The sequence below is a fragment of the Myxocyprinus asiaticus genome, chromosome 16, assembly GCF_019703515.2.
Source record: "Myxocyprinus asiaticus isolate MX2 ecotype Aquarium Trade chromosome 16, UBuf_Myxa_2, whole genome shotgun sequence".
Classification (NCBI taxonomy): Eukaryota; Metazoa; Chordata; class Actinopteri; order Cypriniformes; family Catostomidae; genus Myxocyprinus; species Myxocyprinus asiaticus.
The window spans coordinates 40,392,453-40,416,839 of record NC_059359.1 but is presented as its reverse complement, the minus strand read 5'-3'; the positions used below and the strand labels follow the sequence as shown (position 1 = coordinate 40,416,839).

Genomic DNA, 24,387 nt, shown 5'->3' with positions numbered 1-24,387 from the left:
GTCCATAGCACAAACAATGCAGGACTTATTAATGCACCAAAGTTTAACTCTTAGGGGTTTTAGAAAAACTCATAAGATGAGCATAAGTAATGGTAATGCTTACCTCATCAGACACCACTATCTATTCAACTATTAAATCAAGAGATCTGAAGTAAACAACTGGTACAAAGATACTAAAGGCAACATGATTGTTCACCACATGCTAACATATGAAATGAGTTTGTTTTGGTGTTGTGATTTCACTGAGGATGTGCTGAACTGTACGGTCACACCCTGGATGCTAACGAGTGCTTTGCCGAGTGTCAGGTTGGGCAACATGAAACACCTCCAGGTCACAGAGGCAGACAAGAATAAGGAAATGGTAAGACTCAACTGTGTCCACATTCTGTAATGTATACTCAACCATATCAGTGTTTGATCTGCAACATCAAACTTACTCATCTTCTATGGCTGCTCATAGTGCTCGAAACCCCCAGAAGTCATTGCTAGTCCAAAAATTCACAGCAGTCTCACAAGCAGACACAAGTCTGTTAAGTGACGGGTTTAGTTCCTGATTCACTGCAGCGGGTTAAAGAAAAAATCTACATTGGTTGTGATACAGATTAGAGGAAGTGATCTGATATCAGCTTCTGCTGTGCACATGTGCGGAGGGGGAATAACTGAGCCAGGCCCCAGCTGCTGGGTGACACTTCAGATACATCCGTTTCTCTTTGTACAGCCCTCTGGAATTAACCCAAACCCACAATGGCATCACATCAGAAAGGAGCACAGGAAAGTCTGACTTTATTATCCGTCTCTGTGGAAATTTTTATGCGGAGGGATAAAGCTCTGTAGCGGCTGTCTGCTGTTTATTAGGCATAGCACAAGACAATAGCAGCCTCGGGGAAGGGTCAAACAATTCACTCTCACTCTGTGTTAGGGTTTGGTGCACAGGTCCCCGAGAAACTTACATGCTAAGTAGATGTACCGGGTGCTCAAAAGGACAAGCCTGTGTCACATCTTTGCTACTTGCTGTCACTCTCTCTTTCTCTGTGTGTTTGTGTATTGTATTTGCGTTTACAGTTAAAGAACCCGAAATGTTCAAATCCAAATCCAAAAGAAGCCATTTTAAATATTTACAGAATTGCTCAGCAACTTGTCAGAAAAATTAACCACTGACTTTTTTTTTTAATGTAAACTTTGATGCATGTAATATTTAAATATATTATAATATAATACTTATAAATATTATTTATTATTATTTATATTTTTATAGTTAACCTGGTTGTACATTTACTTCTAAAATATTATTATTTATGTATTTTTTTCTGAAATGGCAAGGAATCTGACTGCATTTTATTGTTTTCTTAGTCTATATTGATAGCGAAGGTCAATATAAATCAATCAAAATAAATAAACAGATATATTGAAAAAAATATTTGTATATGTGAATGTATTAATAGTATATTTTCCAATTGGTGTATGAAAATCTTGTCTGTCTTGTCCTAACAAGATAAGTCAACAAATAAAACCCTTGGTGCTTTTAGTAGGCTCTTGAGTAGGCTATTTGTCTGTGTGGCTGGGATCTGTAGTGTACCCTACTGTTTTTCAGTCAACCATCACAGCTATTGCAAAAGCCATAGTCTCCACTAACAGTTGTCCCTTGTTGCTATTTGTGCAAGTGGCGTGAGAGCTGCTCCCTCCCACCCTCTCTCTCTGTCTCTCTCGAACCAGAGGCCCTGCCTCATCCGGTGGCATGTTCTACAGCAACCCATCGCTCCTGGGATGAAAAGACGATGACCAAGGTATTCGTCCCATTCAACCTCTATTGTTGTTTTGGAAACAAGAAACAGCAAAGTAGTCAAACTATAACATGGTGTATGGCAACTGTGGATGTGTGTGACTACTGGACTCCCCGACTTGCAAATCCCAGCAGGGCCTGACCATTGTTGAAGGCATTCACCCAGTGAACTCATGAAACTAGATAAATGGAGTAGTTCTTCGGAGATACTGGCGGCGTCTTCAAAAAGGACAACACCATGGGGTGTTGATGGAGGGGGGGGGGGGGGTGATGAAGGGGGTTTTGAGGGGGGGTTGGGGGGGTTGTGTTGTAGGGCAGGGGGTGTATGAATGACCTGTTTCTGCCAAAAAGACAAGACAGTGATAAACTTTCCTCCCCACTCACCTCTCTCTCTCTCTCTCTCTCTCTCTCTCTCTCTCTCTCTCTCTCTCTGTCCTAGACTGTGACAGATACAGAAGCATCATGGGGGAGAACTACTTGTTCAAGCATAATATTTTACTATGTGAGAGCAACAGTTTATGTATAAATATGATATTTTTCATTATTTATTATTCCTGCTGGGCTTTTATGTTCTTCAGCTTGCTACATCCGTTTATTTTTATTTATTTATTTTTTCAAACCACATAACATTATCCATGCCTTTCATATAAGATTATGATAATGATTCATATGATTATTATGTTTTCTTTTTTCCATGCTGTTCCCCCTCTATTTATATCACTCCCACACTTATTTTCCTTTATTCTATTACGTCCTCTTTTGGCTTGCATTTATTGCCCGGGGCGGTGTGTGAGAGTTGCTGGAAGTGTCAGAGTAATTACGGGTTCCAGCCCAGTTTATTTCTCGTTAGACAATTGACTGTACATCAAGTACAGAATGAGTAATTGCGTGTGTATTAGCGAATCCCACACCCGATGACATCCAGCACTAACCCCATGCTAGCACACAACAAAAGATATAAATGGAACACCAGGAGGTTATTTAATTTCAACCACAACAAGCTCATGAAAAGAGATGAAGACGAAATAACGAGGAAAGAACTGAAATGTGCACACCTGCCCTGATTTAATCTATCTCTATAGTTAACAAGGAATAGTTTTATTATTATTATTATTATTATTATTATTATTATTATTATTATTATTAATAATACTATTAAGCAATAATTTAAGCAAGATTCCGGTTAACATTTTAGGTAGGCTACGTGCCATGCCGAACATAATTATTTTTTCCAAAAAGTCGGGAAAAGGTGATTGAAAGATTATGTCGCATTATTAATCCAAAACAGAGCGGTAAATAAATAAATAAATAAATAAACATTAGATCACTGTTTTTACTTCTGTTAAAAAATAGTACTGATAATAATCTTTAAACAAATATTGTTTTTTTTTTTGCCCTTTTCTTTTTAAATAATCATTATTATTATCATAATTCCAGCCAAATTACCTAACTAATAAGAGTTTACATTTTTACCAATAGTCAATAACAAATATTTTACAAACACATAAAAAACAATAGGCTCTGGTACAACACAATATGTAGGTAACCAAAAGTTTTAGATAAGCTAAAAAATAAATAAATAAAAACTAAAACAAACAAACAAACAAAATAAAAAAAACAAAAAACAAAAAAACTTAACAGTTCGGGTTTTAAGTTGCATAAAATTCTCTCTGTTTTAGATCAATCTTATGCGATATGTATAAGATTTCTATGTATTATAATATATTATAATATATGGTATACCTATTTGGAATTATCCTTTTAAAACGTTTTATTTATTTTAGTGGACTGCTGAAATGTAAAAGGAAAGACATTTATTATTTTTAGTACAACAGGCATTCAACATTTAAAAAGGGCTGTAGATTCAAAGTATCTGAGATGATTTTTTTTTTTTTTTTTTAACTGAAATGCTGTCTGTTATTTCAGTAAAAAAAAAAAACAAACAAAAAAAAAATGGTTCGTGATCTATTTTTTCTTAAAATTTATCTTTGGTCTTTTCTGTGTAAACCAGCTGTAATGACTCAATAAATCTATAGAGGTCGCTGCAAGCTTTAATTTTATCTGTAATTCTGCATCTTCGTCCCCTCTATCAAAAGGCGTTAAATCGTACAAGAAATACAGAGAACATAATAGCATAGGTAAGATCTAAATAGCATACAGTCATATACAAATATTTAACACACGTCAGTTAAAATAGCTTGAATTATAGCCTAATTGAATCACCTTTGTGAATGGCTGCTTTCATCGCCGCTTAAGAGAATGAGAAAGATTAAGACGTCTATATAACTTATTTGATCATTATTCATTTTATTATATTGTTTTGATGTTCACTGATTTTTTAAATTGTATATATATATATATATATATATATATATATATATATATATATATATATATATATATATTAACAGTGGTTATATTTGAATTATTTATTTGGGAAAGTAATGCATTTCGCTTCCATGAAACATTAGTGTAATGACTGCAACAAAACTGTTATTATTATGAGGATATATCTTATATGAAATAGTATGCGCTGTGGAGTATTGTGTTGATGACGCTCAGAGCCCACACACCACACTCACTCTGAACTGAATGTCACTCTCCTCAACAAATTAATAATTTATTATCGTATCGAGTTTTTTTCTTTCTTTCTTCTTCTTCTTCTTCTTTTTCTGACAGATTAGATTTAACCATTTGATTTTGTTTGCACAGGGCGTTCCCACATTATTACTTAATGATATTCCCAGCTGCTTCGGTCTATTTTCCGCCGCCAGCAGCCATCTGGTCTCTTATTAGCACCTCAATGCATTTCCAGCCAGCTCCATTTAACAAATGAATTTGAACACTCCCGCAAAATATTTTGAGATCTATTTGCCCCATGCAAACTAAACAACCGGCAATTCATTTCCCCACTTTAAAAAGCATTCGCTATTATTGACGGAGATTATTCGAAGTAATGCTACCACTACTACTACTACTACTACTACAAACAATAATAATAAACATTAAGAAGTCGACAACAAAACTATCAAATTAAATAAAGATTCAAATAAATAAATGCATGTTGTGATAACGTCACTAATACCTTAACCCATTCAGAAGCCACAAAAAAGCATACGTTGAATTTGTATATAATTTCATTTCGTTTATTAGACAAAATATATGATCTGAACAAACTCCTTCAACTCACTATTTACAGATGTGGGTCACCTTAAAGGAAAACACCAACACACAAAGACAAAATAAGCCTACCAAATGTCCCACGGTAAGGAAGGGATCACAGGTGTCATTATGTACAACTCCACCGGGTGCTAATCAAACTCGGCCATTTGTTTTAGAGTATCTGAATGCTATGCTGAATTGATTTAGTTTTCATTGTCACATTATGAGTGCCATCAGTCTTTTTCCAGGGCAAATGTCTTGATCAAGCGGAAGAGAGAGCTGTTAGGACCCTCTGCGTTGATTCCTGCTGGTTTCTTGGGCTGAGGAGACAGACAGAGAAACAGGTTGATGTTATATGGTATATGGTATCTATCTCCAAAACAAGAGCATCACGTTTTGCCACTCTAATAAACAATTCGTGTCGGCAAATGCTTCAGTATACCTTTTATTATTAACAAATAGGCTATGAGGATATATTAACAGATAAGTAGCCCATGTTCATTTAAATATGAATAGGATATATCTGTAACATGAAAAAGGGAACATATAGTGGAGATATACAAAGTGCCATGAATTTAATTAAGACAGTGAATCCACATTATCTAATGTACTGTTAAGCTTGAGAATAACGCAGTTAACGAAAGTAGCCTAAATATAGAGCGGTAAATCCATCTATAGTCTGTAGACTGGCAAGACCAGTGTGTTTCGGCCATAAACATACGTTTTAATAACGGTAGTATATGAATGGACTAGTATTGTGGTTTACCAGCAAATCCACTGGTGCGACTGGTTCAATTATGCCACACACACACACACACACACACACACACAAAAAAAAAAAAAAAAAAAAAAAATAAATAAATAAATAAATAAAATGTGGCACTTAAAAGGGGAAAGTTTCAGCAAGACTGCTCCCCCGAGGTTCACATTTCCCAAGGGTCTTTAGGAAAAGCACACAGCCCTGGTGACTTGATAAGTAGTTATTCTCCTGAGAGACAGAGTGTGTGTGTGTGTGTGTGTGTGTGTGTGTGGGGAGGGGGATTCGTGGCCCTTTGTCAGCAGGAAAAGCACAACTATTTATTATAAGCGCTAAGCTCAGATTTTTCTCTTCCTGTCTGCGAGGAAATAGCTTTATCCTATGAGTCTTTCTCAGATAAGCGGATATAAAACAGACGTTTGATAAAAGTGCGTTTTATCGTTTAATAATAATAATGATAATAATAATAATAATAATAAATATATAGAATACAAATTTACCTGTCATGAAGAGGACGAAACGATGACTTTAAAGGTTGCGTTGGTGACTCATTTCTGAGAACATTTTCCCGATCTGTGATAAAAAAAATAAAATAAATAAATAAATATTTTTAAATAAATAATAAAAAATAAAATAATAAAAAAATAAATAAAAACCTCATTAGGATTTGCACTACATTTAGTATAGGCTACAGATAATTAATCTTCAAAGCAATAATAATAATAATAATAATAATAATAATAATAATAATAATAATAATAATAATATTGCAATGTGGGGCCCATTTGTTATGGACTCATGGTGCATACCTATGTGTTTTGGACTGAGGTCCTCTGGCGCATTGTCACTGTTCACGGCTGCCATAGGTGACACCACCACCGAAGTGGGCTGCTGTTGTTGCTGCTGCACATGAACATGATGATTATGGTGATGCTGATTGACGCCGAGGAAAGATCGGACGTTCAGCAGGGAGTTCTGGCCCAGGAATGCGCCATTTGTCCAGTTGTGGAACTTTCCAATCTGGCACGTGTACAGTCCGTGGTTGGGCAGGAAGGCCGGGTGAGCACCGGCGTGAGTGGCGGGAACTGAGGGTGAGGTTGGTTTCAGTGAGCTATCTGGACTAGTTGCAGTTTCCGCTAACGACCATATTTTTGGCTTATTGCTAACAGGAACTTGAAAACTTCCCTGCCGACCAGGGGACAGTACCCTTGTGTTGTTGTTGTTTCCGTCAGACGGCTCTTTGCTGACAGAAATGGCGTTTGATTTGGATTTTTCGTAGGCCTCCTGGGCCTGGAGGGCAAGCACATGCCGTTTCTCCTGCAGGCTCTGGAGTTCCCCACGCTTTTCCTCATCCTCATCGTTGCTTTGATCTCCATCATTGTCATCGATCTTGTCAATATCTATGCTCTCCAAATCTATTTCCTCCTCATCTTCGTTCTTCTCTGCATCCCCCTCGTTATCGCTACCAAATATGTTGCCATCTTCATCCTCTTTACTTCTGGCGCCCCATGTCACCTTGTTCTCCTTCTTGAGTCTCCGCCTGGCGTTGGCGAACCATGTGGACACTTGTGTGAGGGTCATCTTGGTGATGATGGCCAGCATGATCTTCTCGCCTTTGGTGGGATAGGGGTTTTTCCTGTGCTCGTTGAGCCAAGCCTTCAGAGTGCTGGTACTCTCCCGTGTGGCGTTTTTAGGCCTGGCAGGGTCTCCATACTGAAACTGCCCGTAGGGGTAGAAGGCAGGGCCAGTGTGGGCAGCAAAGCTGGCAGGATGAACACCAGGGCTGTCTTTTAAATCATACTGAGAGCCCTAAAATGGCATTGACAAGAAAAAAAGGAACAGAATATCAGAAATTTGTTTTGAGCACGTACAACAATCTGCTCAAATTAAGTCTTAATATGCTGCATGCATCACAAATCCCCTGTTTATCTTTAACTTTATCTTGAAACGATAGACATGAGTGTTTATCAGTTCACTCGTATAGCCTACATTGCTATTTTTCTGCGCCAAAGTAATTTCTTCTCTATTTGCCTGTTCTCCTCAAATAAATAAATAAATACATTAATTAATTAATAATAATAATAATAATAATAATAATAATAATAATAATAATAATAATAAATCTGATTTATTGCAGCATTATTTTACCCGACCTTTTTAAACTATCATTTGCTTTGACCTTTGAGCAACACTGGGCAAAAAGCTAGACCACAGATACAAGCAATAGCACAAAAAATAGACATGTTATCCAAAACTTTGATACAGTAGAGATAAGTAGAATTACACTAAAAAATTACAACTTACAATCAATATGATCTTATTAATTTCAGACCGTTGTGTGATTGTGTGTACAACTATAGGCCTATATTTAAAATAAGGTTCACCCATGACATAGGCCTTACTACCAATATCATTATTTGTCAATGATAGAACAAAAATTACAGACATATGCATGTGCATGATATTAATTATTAAAGCAGAAAATTAGTATTTAGCTGCACTGAGGTAGTGAAAAAAATAAATAAAAATAAATAAATTTACCATGCGCAAGGGATTTATGACACAATGTGATTGAAAGATATAAGTATTTCTTATAGCTTATTGAGAGGCACAGCTGTTTAATAAATACATATATGTTTCTCATTTTGGAAATGCTGTGACATACTGCTCTTTGAGTAAAGAAAATGAATGGATACTGCTGTTGTGAACTGCATTAACAAGATGATGTAAAACATCCTTTTCCCAAGTTTTGCGCTTTTTATTACTTTGCTTATTTTATTATTTATTTATTTATTTATTTATTTGCTTTTATATTTAGGTAGGAAACTGTCCAATGATTTTTATTTATATATTTATTTATTGATGAAGGCAACCCGTTTCAAACAATAATTAATTTCGCCTTTTTTTTTTCTTTCTTTCTTTTTTTTTTTTCCAAGGGCGAGAATATGTCCTCTGACAACATCAAAATGCTCAACTGAAACTATTTGAATTAATTTAAGCTGAAGAACAATTAAAACATGTTTAAAATGTAAGAATTTGGCAATTTTTGGTTTTATGCCGTTACTAAAAACCCGCAGAAAAATTCTCCAACTCAAAATCCGAACCGGGACAAAAGTTTTCGGGGTATATCATGGCAGTCGGAAACACTGAATTTAATTATTGTGCTCTATTTGGATTTTTTAAAAGATAACCTAGTCTGAATGTTAAAAGCTGTAGATAAACTTGCCATGTAAAATGCAAGCTTCCGTTCATTTACCCTGCATGTGTGCAATCCCAAAATGTATTTGGAAATCATGGGATACGATGCTCTGAAAAAAAAAAAAAAATAGAAAAGCAATAAAAGGGGAAATAAGATCCGTTTATGAATGCACAAATACTTTTCTTACCATTTGGGAGAAAAGTGCCAGATCGGCGCTGGTGTAAGGCAGGAAGGCGCTGTAGTTGTGTGCGTACGGATACATGCCCAGCACCGAGGACACCGCCGCGGCCGCCGCTGACGCGCTTCCACCGATCTCAGCGCTCCCTCCGCGGGATGAGGGAGTCAGCACTCCCGGACGGTCACCTCCATACACCGCCTGGGAGGCACTTAAATACTGAGGGTAACCCAGCTGGGGGAAAGACATCTCCTTCGCCACGTCGGAAGCCAAAGCAAGCCAAAACGCGAATAGACCACCAAAAGAAAAAGCGAAAGAGTTTCTCTCTCAAGCAGAACAGGGTGAGAATGGTAAATGCTCGTCTTGAAATCTCAGCTTCTCTTTTACAGCAAGTCCGTCGGATGTGATCAGATCAACAATTGAGCTCCAACTGATGTCTCTGCCCCTAGGTCCCGGGCTGATCTCTCAGATACAATTTGAAGTTGATGCTTTGATTGGCGTCCCAAGCTCCTCCTCGTTGGCGCATGTGGTTAGTGCATTGGCCAGGGCCACTTTTGCACTGTTTGGAGGATTGTATGTTAAATGTTTAGCAATAGAATCCATTCACTGTAGTGTGACAACCTGTCTACACGATTTTACAGCTGTCCAGCACTGGGCAAATAAACTTATAGGCACGCGGAACTTATTTGAATGGGTCATAATTCTTATGAACTAAAACAACATTCGCGATGACATCTTCACGAGGTATTGGCGATTAAACAACTGGTTTTTGGTTTTTGTTTGTTTGTTTGTTTGCTTTTTTCTCAATGTGCTTATTTACAGTGAGTGATTGGTAGAATATTGTAACATTTGGTTGAAAAAAATACACAATCAAATTTTCAAACTAAGCACTTGCTTTATTGTTCTTTTGGAGTGGATCTAAATAATTAAAGATGTGCATTTGCATACACTAAATCTCATGAATTTATTTTTCATTTTACGTCTTTACTGACAGTTTCTAATGCATGAACTTTCAAAGACATATTCCGCATCATTTATGTGCAACGACTTTGTCGACTACTTTCATTTGTTAAAACAGATTAATCGACCGTTCTCAATATTGGTCAACGGGGCAGTAATAAAACATTATAAGGATTTTTCTGGCTGTCCAGAAAAAAAAAAAAAAAAAAAGAATCTTTCCATTTCTACTATCTCTCTCTCTTCTCTCTCTCTCTCTCACACACACACACACATACACACACACACATATATAACCCCGAGGCACTTACAAGTACACATAGGAGGAGGGGGCGTTGGGGGACTTTGTATTTATGTTTCATTGTTAAATACTGAACGAGGTGATGTCGTGAATAATCTTGAGCACTTCATTAACATGCATACAAGCACCATTTAGCTGCAAACACCCCGAAATTATTAATACCACTAATAATAGACATGACAGATAATGGGATCGTCTGTGGTCTGACAGTTCAGATTTAATGTCGGTAACAATAATCTCACATAATTCCACCACATCTTTACCGAAATAACTCCCAACAATAACGATTAAAAATGCACCAAACTTGCAGCACTCTTGTCTTTGGTTAATATAGGCAATACAAATGCGAAAACGATTTTTTTATTTTTATTTTTTTATTTTATTTATTTATTTTTCCTGCGATGTTTTTCTTTTAAACGTGCTTTCCCAAAGTATCTTATTTCTATTTTAACATATATAGCCTATCATTTGACTTTTGTATATTTATTAGTATATTTAAGTAAATTTTATTTTTTTTCGTGTATATATATATAATTTGAGACTAACTACATGCACTAATGTTTGCGTTTGCATATGCGGTTGCGGTCTTCGTTTCCAGGGTCCGGGACTCGCTCTTGCATGGGGTCGCTGCTCGAGCGCTGCTAAAGTTGTGCTCGTTGATAGTATATAGTGGATTTAATAGTTTAACGGCTCAGATGAAGCCATTGATTGTGATCTGCCCCAGATGGCCGCGAGTGGAGGATCTGTTGAAAATATCCGAGGGCACTGATGCCAATCAGAGGAACACATCAGACAGAAGGAGGAATGGCAATGATGATAACCCGCTCGAAACGTGCAGAGCTGAAGATCATGCAGATATGATACTGCAGATATCTCCAAACGACAAAGACAGAGACGTTGAGAATGGACATTCAATTTTGAGAAATGTTGGGGGTGAAATTTAAGGATTGCACAAATATTTGTTTCTTTTCACACACACACACACACACACACACACACACACACACACACATATATATATATATATATATATATATATATATATATATATTTATACCATTTTTAAAAGAAGTCTTAGATACGGGCTGAAAGCTAATTTTACACACAGTTGTAGGCTACTGTGGCTATAACATTTAAAACAAAAACATACATTTACTTTACTCACACACACACACACACACACACACACACACACACACACACACACACACACACACACACACACACACACACACACACATATATATATATTATTATTATTATTATTATTATTTATATAGAGTTTACAATTGTTTTCGCTTATTTTATTTATTTATTTATTCTACTATTTTTATTTTATTTATGTATTTATTTACTTATTTATTTTTAGCACGATTATATCAAATTTCCTCTTTCGGGTCAATGGGGAAAATAAATCGTAAAGAGGTTGAAGGCTGACCCTAGTCAAACAATGGCACGCGTAATCTATGGGCAATAAAGCGTGTTCACACTTAACTGATTTATGGGGCTTGTTAAAGTCTCATTATCACTTTCCACTGCAACTGCAAGAGCTTGATGTAACTTTACTAAATATACCTGTAGCGTGCTCTCTGACATCTTAAACTCATCTGATAAAAACAGCAGCATGAGTTAAACGTGTTTTATTTATTTATTTATTTATTTTTAATTCAGACACTTAAGGTGAACATTGTACCACAATCATGTATGCAATGACAGACATATTTGCACACATTTATAAATTATGAAAAGTACACTAGTACACATGCCCTTAAGCAAGGTAAAAAAAAATTTCTGCTCTTGTTCTGTCATAAAAAATACAATCTCTCAGCTTAGCAAAGCAGTGATTACATTGGGTAAACTGCATATTTCAAAGGTTGTTTTGACATAAAAAATTTTTTTAGACTAGATAAATAAAACTTTAGACTTAAGACTTTATTAAAAAAAAAACACCGCCACACAAATTTGATGGTGGAGTTCATGTGGTGTTTTACATCTATTTAGAATCTAAAAGAGGGTAAAGAACATGATTTTAAGTTTGCTGTATAGTGATGATGCTGGTGTGTAACTTACATGTATAAAAAAAAACAAAAAAAAAACAAAACAACAACTTTGGATTTGCTTTGGATTGCTGGCAGTGTTTTCTTATTTAACTTCCATTTCACTGTAATGAACAAATGCATTCTTCCAGTTTGAGTAGACTCAGTCATCTGCATGCAAGCTTCATGAAACAGTTCTCGCAGTGCAGAGTATACCATTTGGATTTGGATTTCATAGAACTCAAAAATCAATGCATTCCTCAAGCATGTCAGTGTACATTATTTAAGTACAGGTGTAGGGCAATTCTTACAACACTATGAACTCATGTAGCACAAACGAAAACAGGGAATGGCATTGAGCTAAACTGTCGACTTTAAATAGCCAAAAGCAATGAGATCAAAGGCATGTGCTGGAGTCTCTTCTCTCTAGATTAAAGACCTAATGGTTTGAAACTTTAATGCTATTAAAAGGAACCAGGACATCTCTACCAACCATGCTACTGAGTAAATCCCCTCTGGACTCAATGATGACCCGAGCCAGACTTGAGTCAGCAGTGGTCAAATGGAGCTTTTGCACAGAATTTCAGCATCAACCAACATTGTAACATTTTATGCTCATGGTCTTGGGGATGCTGTAAGTGTACCGATTTAACAGGCCCATGATCCACAGTTAAAGCACCATAGCAAACTCTGTCTTGTCTGCACTTACTGTTTACATCTCAGCTTGTGAGCTAATTATGGCAGGGCCCATATGTGTCTGTAATAATGAATGCATGAGTGGTACACAAATGATCTTTGCAACTCTAGACTCTGATAGCTTGTTTCATATTTTTTATCTGTTTAATACTTTCAAGGTAAAGATATGTGCCTGAAATTTCCCAGCAACATCATCATCCTCATCCTCACTATCATCATCAATCTAATGGAAAATATCAATGTTTTTAATCTTATGATTTTTGAAATATCCCCTTTGGTAAGGGTTTATAAAGGGGTTCATTAATGACTACTATGCCAATTACAAATGCATTATAAATCATTTATATGCAGTTATAGCAACAACCACAAAAGGACAACTTTCATCCAATACTTGCCAAATAGTGAGCGTTAAACTTACATGTTATAAATGCTTAATAAATACACTTATTAAAAAAAAATTCCTCATTCATTATTTATGTCACAATGCAGCAAAATTAGATTTTTATAGTAAAATGAAAATGAGGGATTATGTCATTATACTACAGCCAGCTTTGTGTTTATATTTTTTATTGTAATGCCTTGACTCACTTGTGTTGTCACTTTGCTTGTCACATTGATGTCAAAAGAATGGTGCTGCTCCAAGTGGTGTCCCAACTTACATAGTCCTAGTTACTTAAAGTCCTCTGCAAAAACACTTTTCAGATCTTTATGCTCATGCACAGCATACGTCATATAATAAAGCTTGATGACCATTAAATCATACTGAATGCACGTAGGTTTCTAATGTTGGCATCTCCCTTTACATATGTGTCCACTTTACATGGAGGTAAATCTACATAGGTTACTTATGCTGAATAAGTGTTATTAACATGTGGCTCACTATTAGGCAGGTATTGCAAGAAAGTCATCCATTTTATGTGTGTTGTTATAGTCGCATATCAGTGATTTATAATGCATTTGTAAATGACTTATTAGCCATTAATGAAACCCTTTACAAACACTAGTCATAATTTTTATGTATGTTGTTATAACCACATTTCAGTGATTTATAATGCATTTGTAAATTACTTATTAGCCATTAATGAATCCCTTTATAAACTCAAGTAATCCTTTTTATGTATGTTGTTATAACTGCATATCAGTGATTTTTATTGCATCTGTAAATTAATTATTAGCCATTAATGAACCCATTTATAACCCTGGTCATCCTTTTTATGTATGTTTTTTTTATAACCGCATATCATTGATTTATAATGCATTTGTAAATGACTTATTAGCCATTAACGAACCCCTTTATAAACCCGTTACAAAGGCAACATCAGTGTTAAGTGTTACCATGCCCATGTTCCTTTTGTAAATATATCTATGTTGGGAACTATAATCATTGCAGTGTTTTTTGGCAGAGCCCTCATGGACCACACATGATCTTCCCCTATTGTCCTTTTCTGTCTTCCGTAAGGCCAAGTTGACATGAGGTTAAAAATCCCTGGTATGTCCTCTCGTCCAGTAGAGATTAACAAATTATATGTGCTGAAATCTATTCCAACCAAATTCGGTGGAAGCAGTTATCAACCCACCATCGCAATGCCTCATTTACTCCCAGACCACAAATAAAGTTTATCCAATAACCCCAAATATCCCCCAACACTGCAATAAACCAGAGAGTAGTTAAACGCCTTATTAGAATCCTGCACAAGAAATTTGATAGGAATGCTTGTACCACACCCAGGTACGGAAAGAGGGAATTTTCAGGCTAATAAAAGACGTGTGTGGAAATGTCAAAAGGGCAGAGTGCAGTGTGTGTGGCTGACAGCGGAGCATATGGAAATAGATTTTACCTCGTTGTAGCAACACCTTGGCAGTGAAACTCCTACACTAGTGGGCATCTGCTAGTTTGGCACATGTCTCCAAACTTTCCACTAAACTGGAAAATTGCTAGAAAGGAACCAAAGCAGAAAACCATGTTAACTGTGTTATTGTTATTATTATTATTACTATTAGTAGTAGTAGTAGTAGTAGTTGTTGTAGTAGTAGTAGTAGTAGTAGTAGTATTTATTTACATATTTATTTGCTTAGGAAATACAGTTTTTATTATTTAAATTAATACATAATGTAGGTTCTTGTATATATAATATGTGTGTGTGTGTGTGTGTGTGTGTGTGTGTGTGTGTGTGTGTGTGTTATCTAAATCAACAATCTATACAACAACATCAACTAAAAATTCCATCAAACAGACATAGAAACTGACTCTAGAATGGCATATGAAATTAGCTTGATGAAAAGTGGACTGGTACTTGCCTGTGTGTTTGTGTTAATCAGTGTCTCTCTCACTGGATTCCGCACCTCTTGAAACATTTGCAGGGTTTTAGGAACAGAAACAAAACCTGTTCCCACCCACCAACTCCAGCATGCTCACATATCAAAGGCTGGCCAGGGTGCTGCCCATCCCAAAGAGCATTGTCAATGCTGATTAGCGGGTGGGTCACCTCTATGATGTGCCTGGCCTCTGAGAGAAAAAAGGGGAGAAAGAGAAGTAGAGAAATGTGAGAAGGGATGTTAATTGTTTTGGCTCTTTTCTTAGGAAAACATATCACCAAGCGATCTAGTAGAGGTTAAGTACCCTCATTGCCACAGGGCCAGAGGTAATTAATAGACAGAATGGCTGTGTTTATGTGCACTAGTCTTTTATGGCTCTTTCATTTGTAATGGTTTGTTAAATGGAGGTCTCCTCTCGTCACAGATTGCACGCTGATAAAAAAAAAAAAAAAAAAATCAGGTGGCCCGTTTAAAACACTTTGTCCTTGAGACATCACTTAATCCAAACTAACACCTTAGCACTATCATTGAAATGTGAGTAGAGCACAGCTAGGCCAATTTTTTTTTTTTCTTCCCAAGATGTAACTTTTAGCATCTGTTGAAATCTTTATGAGTTTCTTTGTTTTTTTTTTTTTTTTTTTTTTTTTTGTTTTTTTTTAAATATTATAATATAAACAATTCTGTATATTAATTAAAAAATGTACTAAAATAAACTCCTGTCATATGGCATGAGATATGAAGTTTTACAGACCTCTTTCCCTTAACACTTGTTTAAACTATTCATTTTGGTGAATGTGCAAAATTACCCTAAAGATATTTATTCAAACTCCACAGCCATGCACACACATAGAAAGACACACATAGACACACACCCACAATGTAATTCAGAGCATGTAAATCTGTTTTTCATTTCCAAACATTGTTAATTGTCTTTTAAAGAAGGCCTGTCCAAATGAAGGATCTGTGGCACACAGAAATGTGCTTAAAGTATGCAGACTTTGATATCATATTGTCATGGGACTGAATTTAACATTTAGTTTAGTTTGGCATCTTTACAACTCTGACATTTATATGTTTAGTCTTGCACTAATAGACAATGAGATCTAATTAATGAGATAAACTCTCACAAGCCACTCGTTTCCTTATTTATCCCCTTTCTTATCAAATACTTTTATCATAGACATTCATCTTTAGGCCAGATATATTCCACATGAGTAAGAACATCTGTAATCATCAAAAGAGAGCTCATCTTTGATACTATATCTTTGTTCAATAATTAGTTGTTTAATTTTTGCTTTGCTTTTTTTTTTTAAATAGCAATATACTACTACTACTACTACTACTACTACTATTAATACTACTTATAATAATAATAATAATAATAATAATAATAATAATAATAATAATAACATTTACATTTAACATAAATTCATTTAGCAGACACTTTTATCCAAAGCGACAAACAAAATGAGGAAGGATAAAACATAAGTTGACAGTAACAAGAAAAGTGCTGGAGAAGTTTCAATTGGATTAGGAAGGTATTAGTCAAGAGAGAAATAATATATAATATTATTGATAACAATATCAATTATTATTACCTATAATGTTATTACTAATAATATTAATAGTAATAATAAAATATGTCCAGCCCAAAACAAACAAATGGACAAATAAACAAACAAATAAATAAATACTGAGGCCATTAATCATCAAAAATAGTTGTACCCTAAAATATTTGTTGATTTATTAGTTGTTTAGTTTATGTTTTGCATTTTGTTCCAATAATAATAATAATAATAATAATAATAATAATAATATAATAATAATAATAATAATAATAATAATATATTTCCATATTCCCAAATAAATAAATAAATACATATTAGTCAAAATAAAGTCTCAATGCTATGTAAAATTAAATAAAAAAAATTAATCCACAAAAATATTGACTGCATGATATTGTCATAAAATGAAAGTGTCACGTTTTTCTGTAGCTAGCAATGACAAGGCCATTCGTTTAATTCCCAGGGAACACACAAACATACAAAATGTATGGACTGAATGCAAAAACTTCGAATGAAAGTTTTTGCCAAATGAATGTTGTGTTCAAACATATGCAATTTATTATCAGTTTTGCTACAATTGTCCTTAGGATCTAAAGTATGATAACATCACCAGGTACATCATGATGTTATCAGATACTTGTGCATATCAGTAATAAAATAGACTCATGAACTATCCCTATCAACTATATAATGATCACTGAGCTGCTGTGTCTCTGAGCCCCATAGGTAAATTAAATATATGTATGGATTTCTTTAAAATGGACGATTACTCATTCACCTTCAAGCACAAAGGCATGCCCTCTACTAAGTCAACATGGCTCATTGGACTGTCACCATCTATGAAGCAGGTTACCATGTACAAGGTTACAGAGCAGGAAGGCATGGAGGGGTCTGGCAGGTAAGGCCTGGCAGAGCATGTTCCTCCATTCTGTGCTCTTTGAACAATCAAGGCAGGCAGGACCACGACGTGTCACTTTCGTTCAGGGCTGAACGCTCTCAGGGAAAGAGACTCAGGTTCTGGAGGTGTTGGCCTGAGGGGGTGGCAGGTTGCATCCCCAGTTTTGTATCAGCTCTACGTAAAGGCAGCATTGATCCCAGCTGAAAAAAGCCATCCAAACAATGAGGTCCAATAGCAACTCCATTTCAAGGGCCCAGCTGATTGGAGCCGGGTAATGCCGGCATTAGAGATACTCAGCTGGACCTGCAACACACAGACCGCACCATGAAATCTCTTGTTAAAGTAAGAAAAATAGTGTTTGCTCAGTAATTGAACAATTTTATTTTACCCCCACTGCCGCTTTGTGCTCCCCTCCTCGTTCCTCCTCCTTTCCTCCCCTCCTCCTTTCTTTGTGTGAGTACCCATCAGATCTGAATCGATCCTGCAGTGTCATTGTGTAAGGGGGTTATTTATGTGGGCATCCAATCTCCAGCTGCCGTTGTATTCGAGCAGGGAACAAGGCCAGAGATTTTGTTAACACTGAAAAGAACATCAGAGGAGACACCTCGGCGAGCCGGCCGAATCCCCACCTTGCCTCTCACGAAATGAGTACTTTCACAGCCAGTTAGTCTTTACGTAATGGATGTATTGAGTTCATCCTCGTGAAATAGACAACTAATTTACTGTTTTTCTCTCTCCATCTACATGGATTATTAGAGTAAAATAAGATTGGGCGGGGGGGGTTGGGGACCCCCTTCGTTCTGAAACACAACCCCCCCCCCCCTCCGGATCGCCAAAGCAAGACTCAACCCTATCTGGCAGAGAAATGAATGATCCTATTTATGTTAATGCATACATGAACGTTACACAGGTTTTCCCATGATAAGGCTATAGGTTAATGAAATGCTCATTTCATTCTACCAGTTGTTTTCTCTGTGAAGTTCCGATAAGTAGCGAACCAATGAAGCCTGTAATTACAATCTTACAGAAACCTAGGCAATCTGTATATAAATCTCGCCATCCAATTACAAGATGTAATAATTTTGCAGTCAAGCTGGTAATGAGGTCTAATACTCATGCATGTGATAATCCCCCCCTGGATGCTGACTCTATCAGATGTTAGCTTTGTAATTATGTGAGCAAAAAATCATTATTTCATGTTCAAGTAGAAAATGAGGTTGGTGGGAAGTTAATTTTCTCTATGCTCTGTGAAGCGTAGACAAGAATTTAATGATTTAATTACAGTTGTTAGCCCTTTTTTGCGAGAGGCTTAAATCGAGCTAAGCATTTTTCATAGCCTGACATCAAGAGTACGGGAACATCAAAGATTTTGACAGCATAAAAAATGATGAGCAGCCCGCTGGCCCTGGAATTCTGAGGAGCCCGGATCTCCTTGGAATTTCGAATGGCGTTGGAAAACAGCTATATCCTCATTGCCAAGGTAACCGCAGCCCCGGGACACAAACCTGCAAGATAAAAGCGACATCAACAAATATTAAGCGCTCAGGCTTTCTCCACTGCTTGCTAATCCACTGTATGTGAATTTGTCATATCAGATTACTATGACTGTCATGGTGAGGTAGAGTGGAAAGCATACTCCCACCTCAAAAGGACAATATAGTTTTCTCTCCACCTTTCCCAGAATTTCAAAACAGCCTCTGAGTGGTGTCTGTAGCCCTCTGATTTCCATATTTCCTTTATGGAGTGAGAGAAACAGTAAATACATTCCTCAGAGTAATCCCTAGAAAGGAGAATGCTTTTTGCCACTGGAAGAAAGTGCTTTGAGCTATGTAATTCAACTTCACAGCGACACCAGCTACTTGTTTATTCAAGGGCTGGGGAATGGTGCACTCACTCCCTTTAACAGGCCTCTGTGAAGCCTGCCAAATATTTAGCCTGTCCTCTACTGCCTTTTATCAGCTCCTGCAACTTGACGCTTGAGATACCCCTCACCGTTCTCCTTACAAACTTCTGCTATGATTTGAATTTGACTTTGCAATAAAGGATATGTGCAGTCTAAAGTCGTTCGAGGTGCTTTTTGTTCAATGACACCACAGAAGCCCTCAGAGGTATTTGAAGCTTTTCAAAACTGAGGGGTTTGGGAAGTATTCCAAAAAATATTTGTAAATGGCTTGTCTTTGGTTGCAAATTTGAGTCTGAAAAATAAGCCCCAGAGCTAAATTAGAGTATGGGCTTTTTAAATCTCCAAGGCTAACAATTGCATATCCCAAGGCGTTAGCAACAATAGTGTCCTCAAGTGCCTCACTCTCCCTCGGGTCTCTCAGCGCCTATATGGCTCCCGCATAGTCCCTGACCTTTAAATCTTTTGCCCTGATTTTGGTGGTTCAGTGCATTCTGTTAAACAAGAAGTGTTGTGACCCATAATTGTGGGCAGGCTCTCAGCAGGTTGGGAGAGCTCTTTCCGCCAGAGTGTCCAGTCCAGCTCCATCTGCTGCTGTCTTGCGCTGGTCCCACAGGGAAGCCCGGCTAATTTTGCAGTCAATTAGCAGAAGGATGGCTTTTGTTCTCTCGCTGTCCCCATGGGCTTCCGTGCCAGTCTGCTGCTATCTGTGGACGTTGCATTTAGATGGTGAGGAGGGCTGTTATTCATTCTCCCTAGTCTCTCCAGCGCCGGGTCCTTCGCTGACCCTTTTGACATTGTTGGCCAAACACTGTCGATCGAGGTAAGCTGTACGGAGGTTTGAATGACGAATTTGAGATGGACAGAAAGTGGCTGGGTTAAATTCAGCAATGAATGAAAGTCATTAGAGGGTTCATTAGCTGTAGGATTAGATGTCATAAATCCCTCATGGGCACATCATGAGCAATGAGTATGCTTAAAACATATGGATTATCATGGCAATTTACTATTTCTGCACAACCCCATTGAAAACTCCAATGTGTTATAACACAGTCTGTAATGATGGAACATGGAAGAAACTGCATTTAATTCTCATCCATAATTGCAAATTGGTTTGATTTTATTTAATGTAAAAAGTGTTAAACTGCAATTTTTACATTATGTTGCGATTACCCGGCTTAACCCTTAAAATTAGTTTAGTTGGTGTAACCTAATGTAATTAGGTTGATTCAGTCCACTTCTTTTTTTATGTTCCTGTAGCTCAACTAGTAGAGCACTGTATTAGCTAAACCTAGGTTGTGGGTTTGATTCCCAGGAATCACGTATGGATAAAACGTATGCCTTGAATGCTCTATATGTTTCTTTCATTGCGTCTGCCAAATAAGCATGTAATTTTGTAAGATGCATGTAAGATGTAATTTTGAATTTCTCCAGAAATGATTTGTTTTGAAATGTAAATATGATTTATTGTGAATAAACAAACTTATTCAAATGTAACTTTTATTTTTACTTTCTATTAATATGTCAATACTGATTTTCTGGGTTACACTTTACATTTCTGTGACTGTCAAGGGTTTATAAAGGGGTACATTAATGACTAATAAGTCATTTACAAATTAATTATAATATGAAGTTAAAGCAAAATGCATAAAAATGGCCACTATTATCCAATAATTGCCAAAAAGTAGGTATTTTAATTTACGTTATCAATGCTTCATAAATACACTTATTCTTACTAGATTTAAGAACATTCGTTTCAAAAACAATTTATGTCATGACACAGAAAAGACTATTATATTATACTCTATTTTATTGCATGTTGTTATAACCACATAGCAGAAGGGTACATTAATGTAAAGTTGATCTGATTTCTGTAAAGTATTGTGCAACTACTCATTATATTTGAAAGAATTATAATATGGCAAAAAAAATAAATAATTTTTTTATCTCCCTGCACTGATTTGTAACCAGTAGATAAAGCACTGCCATTAGTAGTTACAAATGAGGTTTCCAGTCACTCGTAGCTCTTTTCTGATAGATGAAGCAGCCTGTTGGTCTCACCCCACAGTCCTCTGCATAGCTCTACCTGGCCTCTCAGTGTGGTACCTGTCTCTAGTTAATAAATAATTTTCGTCCATAAAATATTCAAGTTGGGTGAGGAGAAGGCTGAGGTATCAGGCAAGCAGGGCAGGTTAAAGAATTTCTTACATTTTTGTAGCGTGACAGCCTGTCCCACATAAGCCCCTCTGCTGTCTTATGTTCTGGGGCAGAAAAGACCCTCTGTGTCACTCTAATAGTCTAGAATTACACTTGTATCACTGTCACTAGCATATGGGGATGTGTATACCCCCTAGGCCTGTGCACCCACTGCTTTCATGGCATTTAAACTGATAACATTTGGCCAAGCTAGTTTTGACAGAAAGAGTGAAGCTCTTTTCTCTCTCTTCCCCCTCCATGCATATCGGTGACAAAGACAGCCACCAGGGGCCTGCCACAGAGAGGCCAATCATCAGGCTTTTTACTGGATAATGATGGCGGGGTCTGACTCTGTTAATAAGGGCCCGAGCACAGAGGGAGCGCACCATCAGAGCTGTTCCGCTGCCATTCATTTCATTATATCGCCTCTTATTATAGACCTCTCTCTCACTCTGTCTTGCTCTCTTTCACCTGATAATATCACTGAAGCTAAAATACCTCATGATTTGATGTGACGTTAGGCTCATGTCCTCCAAATGAATCAAACCAAGTTGCTGAGCAAGTGAGTGTATTTCTGATAGATTTGCTTTTCTTTTTAATATTACAGGAATCATAATGCTTACAGAGAAAAAATATGATTGACTTTAACACCAGTCTTACAAAAACACTTTTCCTAACCTTTTTTTGTTAAATGTACTCCCATGACATCATTAGTAAGAAGACCCAAGTATACCTTCATTGACACCAAACAAAAAATGTGTTTGACTCATATTTTCATATTATTACAATGACTCACAATAAAACTAAAAACAATCAATACTGTGGGTGAAAAACAGACTGAAGCAGATGTATAGAATGTATAGAATGTTATTTTAAAATGACATTTACTTTCATATTTAGTTGATATTTGACATTTGATGGGACAAACATAGGGAAGAGTGTTGTATTATTGTGCAAGAGTGTTAGATGAGTAAAACACTACATATATTATATTTGTGTGAATGACATTTTAAAAGTATATATATATATATATATATATATATATATATATATATATATACACACACACACACACACACACACACACACACACACACACACTTTTCAAGTGTCATTCACACAAATATACATAATAATAATTATGATTATTTTTGGCCTGTATCTTATGATTGGAATATTCTAACTTAACACAACTAAGCACACATAGACAACAGAACATTCTGAGGTCACATGCAAAATTTCATCAATTTCTGATGACAGGGGGAGCTATAACTAAAATCCAAATTGTGCAACTGTGATTAAAGCAGTTGAAATTTGACACCAAATCAGCTGTGTCCACAATATCTGCACAGAATCTATTCTGTCAAATGTAATTAATTTGGTCATCTCTCCACATGTGCTTGGACCCCTATAATTTCCACTTGCGGAAGTAATTATTATTATTTTTATTGTTAGTAATCATAATTAATACTTATTATTGATTTCTCTCCTTAAAAATTAACTGAATGTGTCAAGCCATTAATTAACAAAAAATAAATAAATAAATATTGTCAACACCTTATATTTTTATTTTATTTGAGTCTTTGAGCTCTATTGTCATGACCACACTAGGTGCAGCGCTAAGCACAATGACTATGTGCTGCGTATTTAAAATTTTCATGAGAGCGCAAATTCTAAGCACAAATCGGTGCCAGCACAAAGTGTAACTGTGCGTGGATGGGAGCTATCTTTGGGAGTATTTGTGAACACTGTGGGTGTAATGTATGTTAATGAAGTTGCGTAAAATTCCAAATTGCTGTTTTCCACAGAAATAGCTCATTGAGCTAAAATGTCTAAGAACCAAGTCTATTCTCAGTGCAAAGTCTAAACTCAGTTCCTGCATTTGCACTTTGGGGATTCCACCAGCAGATGATATCAAAAATCTATCAACCACTTTAAACCTTTTACTAACCATGATTTGTGTCAGTAGATCAATATGATAAACTCTTCTGTTATGTTTAAAAATAATGACACCTGTGATGTTCGGGTAAAATATGACCCATATTGAGTTCAATAGATTTTCAGTAAATTTACAGCACACTTATCTATAAATTATGAACTTGAAAATTGGCATAAGCTGACCTACATGTTTTCACACTGAATAAAAGCTTCTATAGTAGCATTTAACTGGAAAGAGTGCCACCTATTTGTGAGTTGTGGCACTACACATGTACAATAGATATACAGTAAATCTTTAGCATTACTGTAAGGATTTACAGAACTTAAAATAAGCTGATACTCAAATTACTTACAAATGTAATTGTTCTGAAAGAAAACAATCATGGATTATATTCTGCAACATTACAACAATAGGAATATTGCAAAAAACAAAAACAAACAATAAACATATATTATTGTATAGCAAATACATTGTCAGCATTGTCAAATCAACATTGTGCAGTTGAACAAC

The 24,387-nt window shown here is 36.2% G+C and overlaps 1 protein-coding gene across 1 annotated transcript; it reads right to left on the bottom strand.

The window, feature by feature from the left end:
• Nucleotides 1-4,904: 4,904 nt before the first annotated feature.
• Nucleotides 4,905-9,523, bottom strand: LOC127454396 (iroquois-class homeodomain protein irx-1-like). Its single transcript, XM_051721579.1, has 4 exons — nucleotides 9,086-9,523; nucleotides 6,509-7,508; nucleotides 6,200-6,272; nucleotides 4,905-5,262 (listed from the first exon to the last, which is right to left on the bottom strand). Exons 1-4 carry the CDS (start codon nucleotides 9,320-9,322, stop codon nucleotides 5,205-5,207), a joined length of 1,368 nt encoding a protein of 455 aa, XP_051577539.1. The 5' UTR covers nucleotides 9,323-9,523; the 3' UTR covers nucleotides 4,905-5,204.
• Between the last annotated feature and the right edge of the window lie 14,864 nt (nucleotides 9,524-24,387).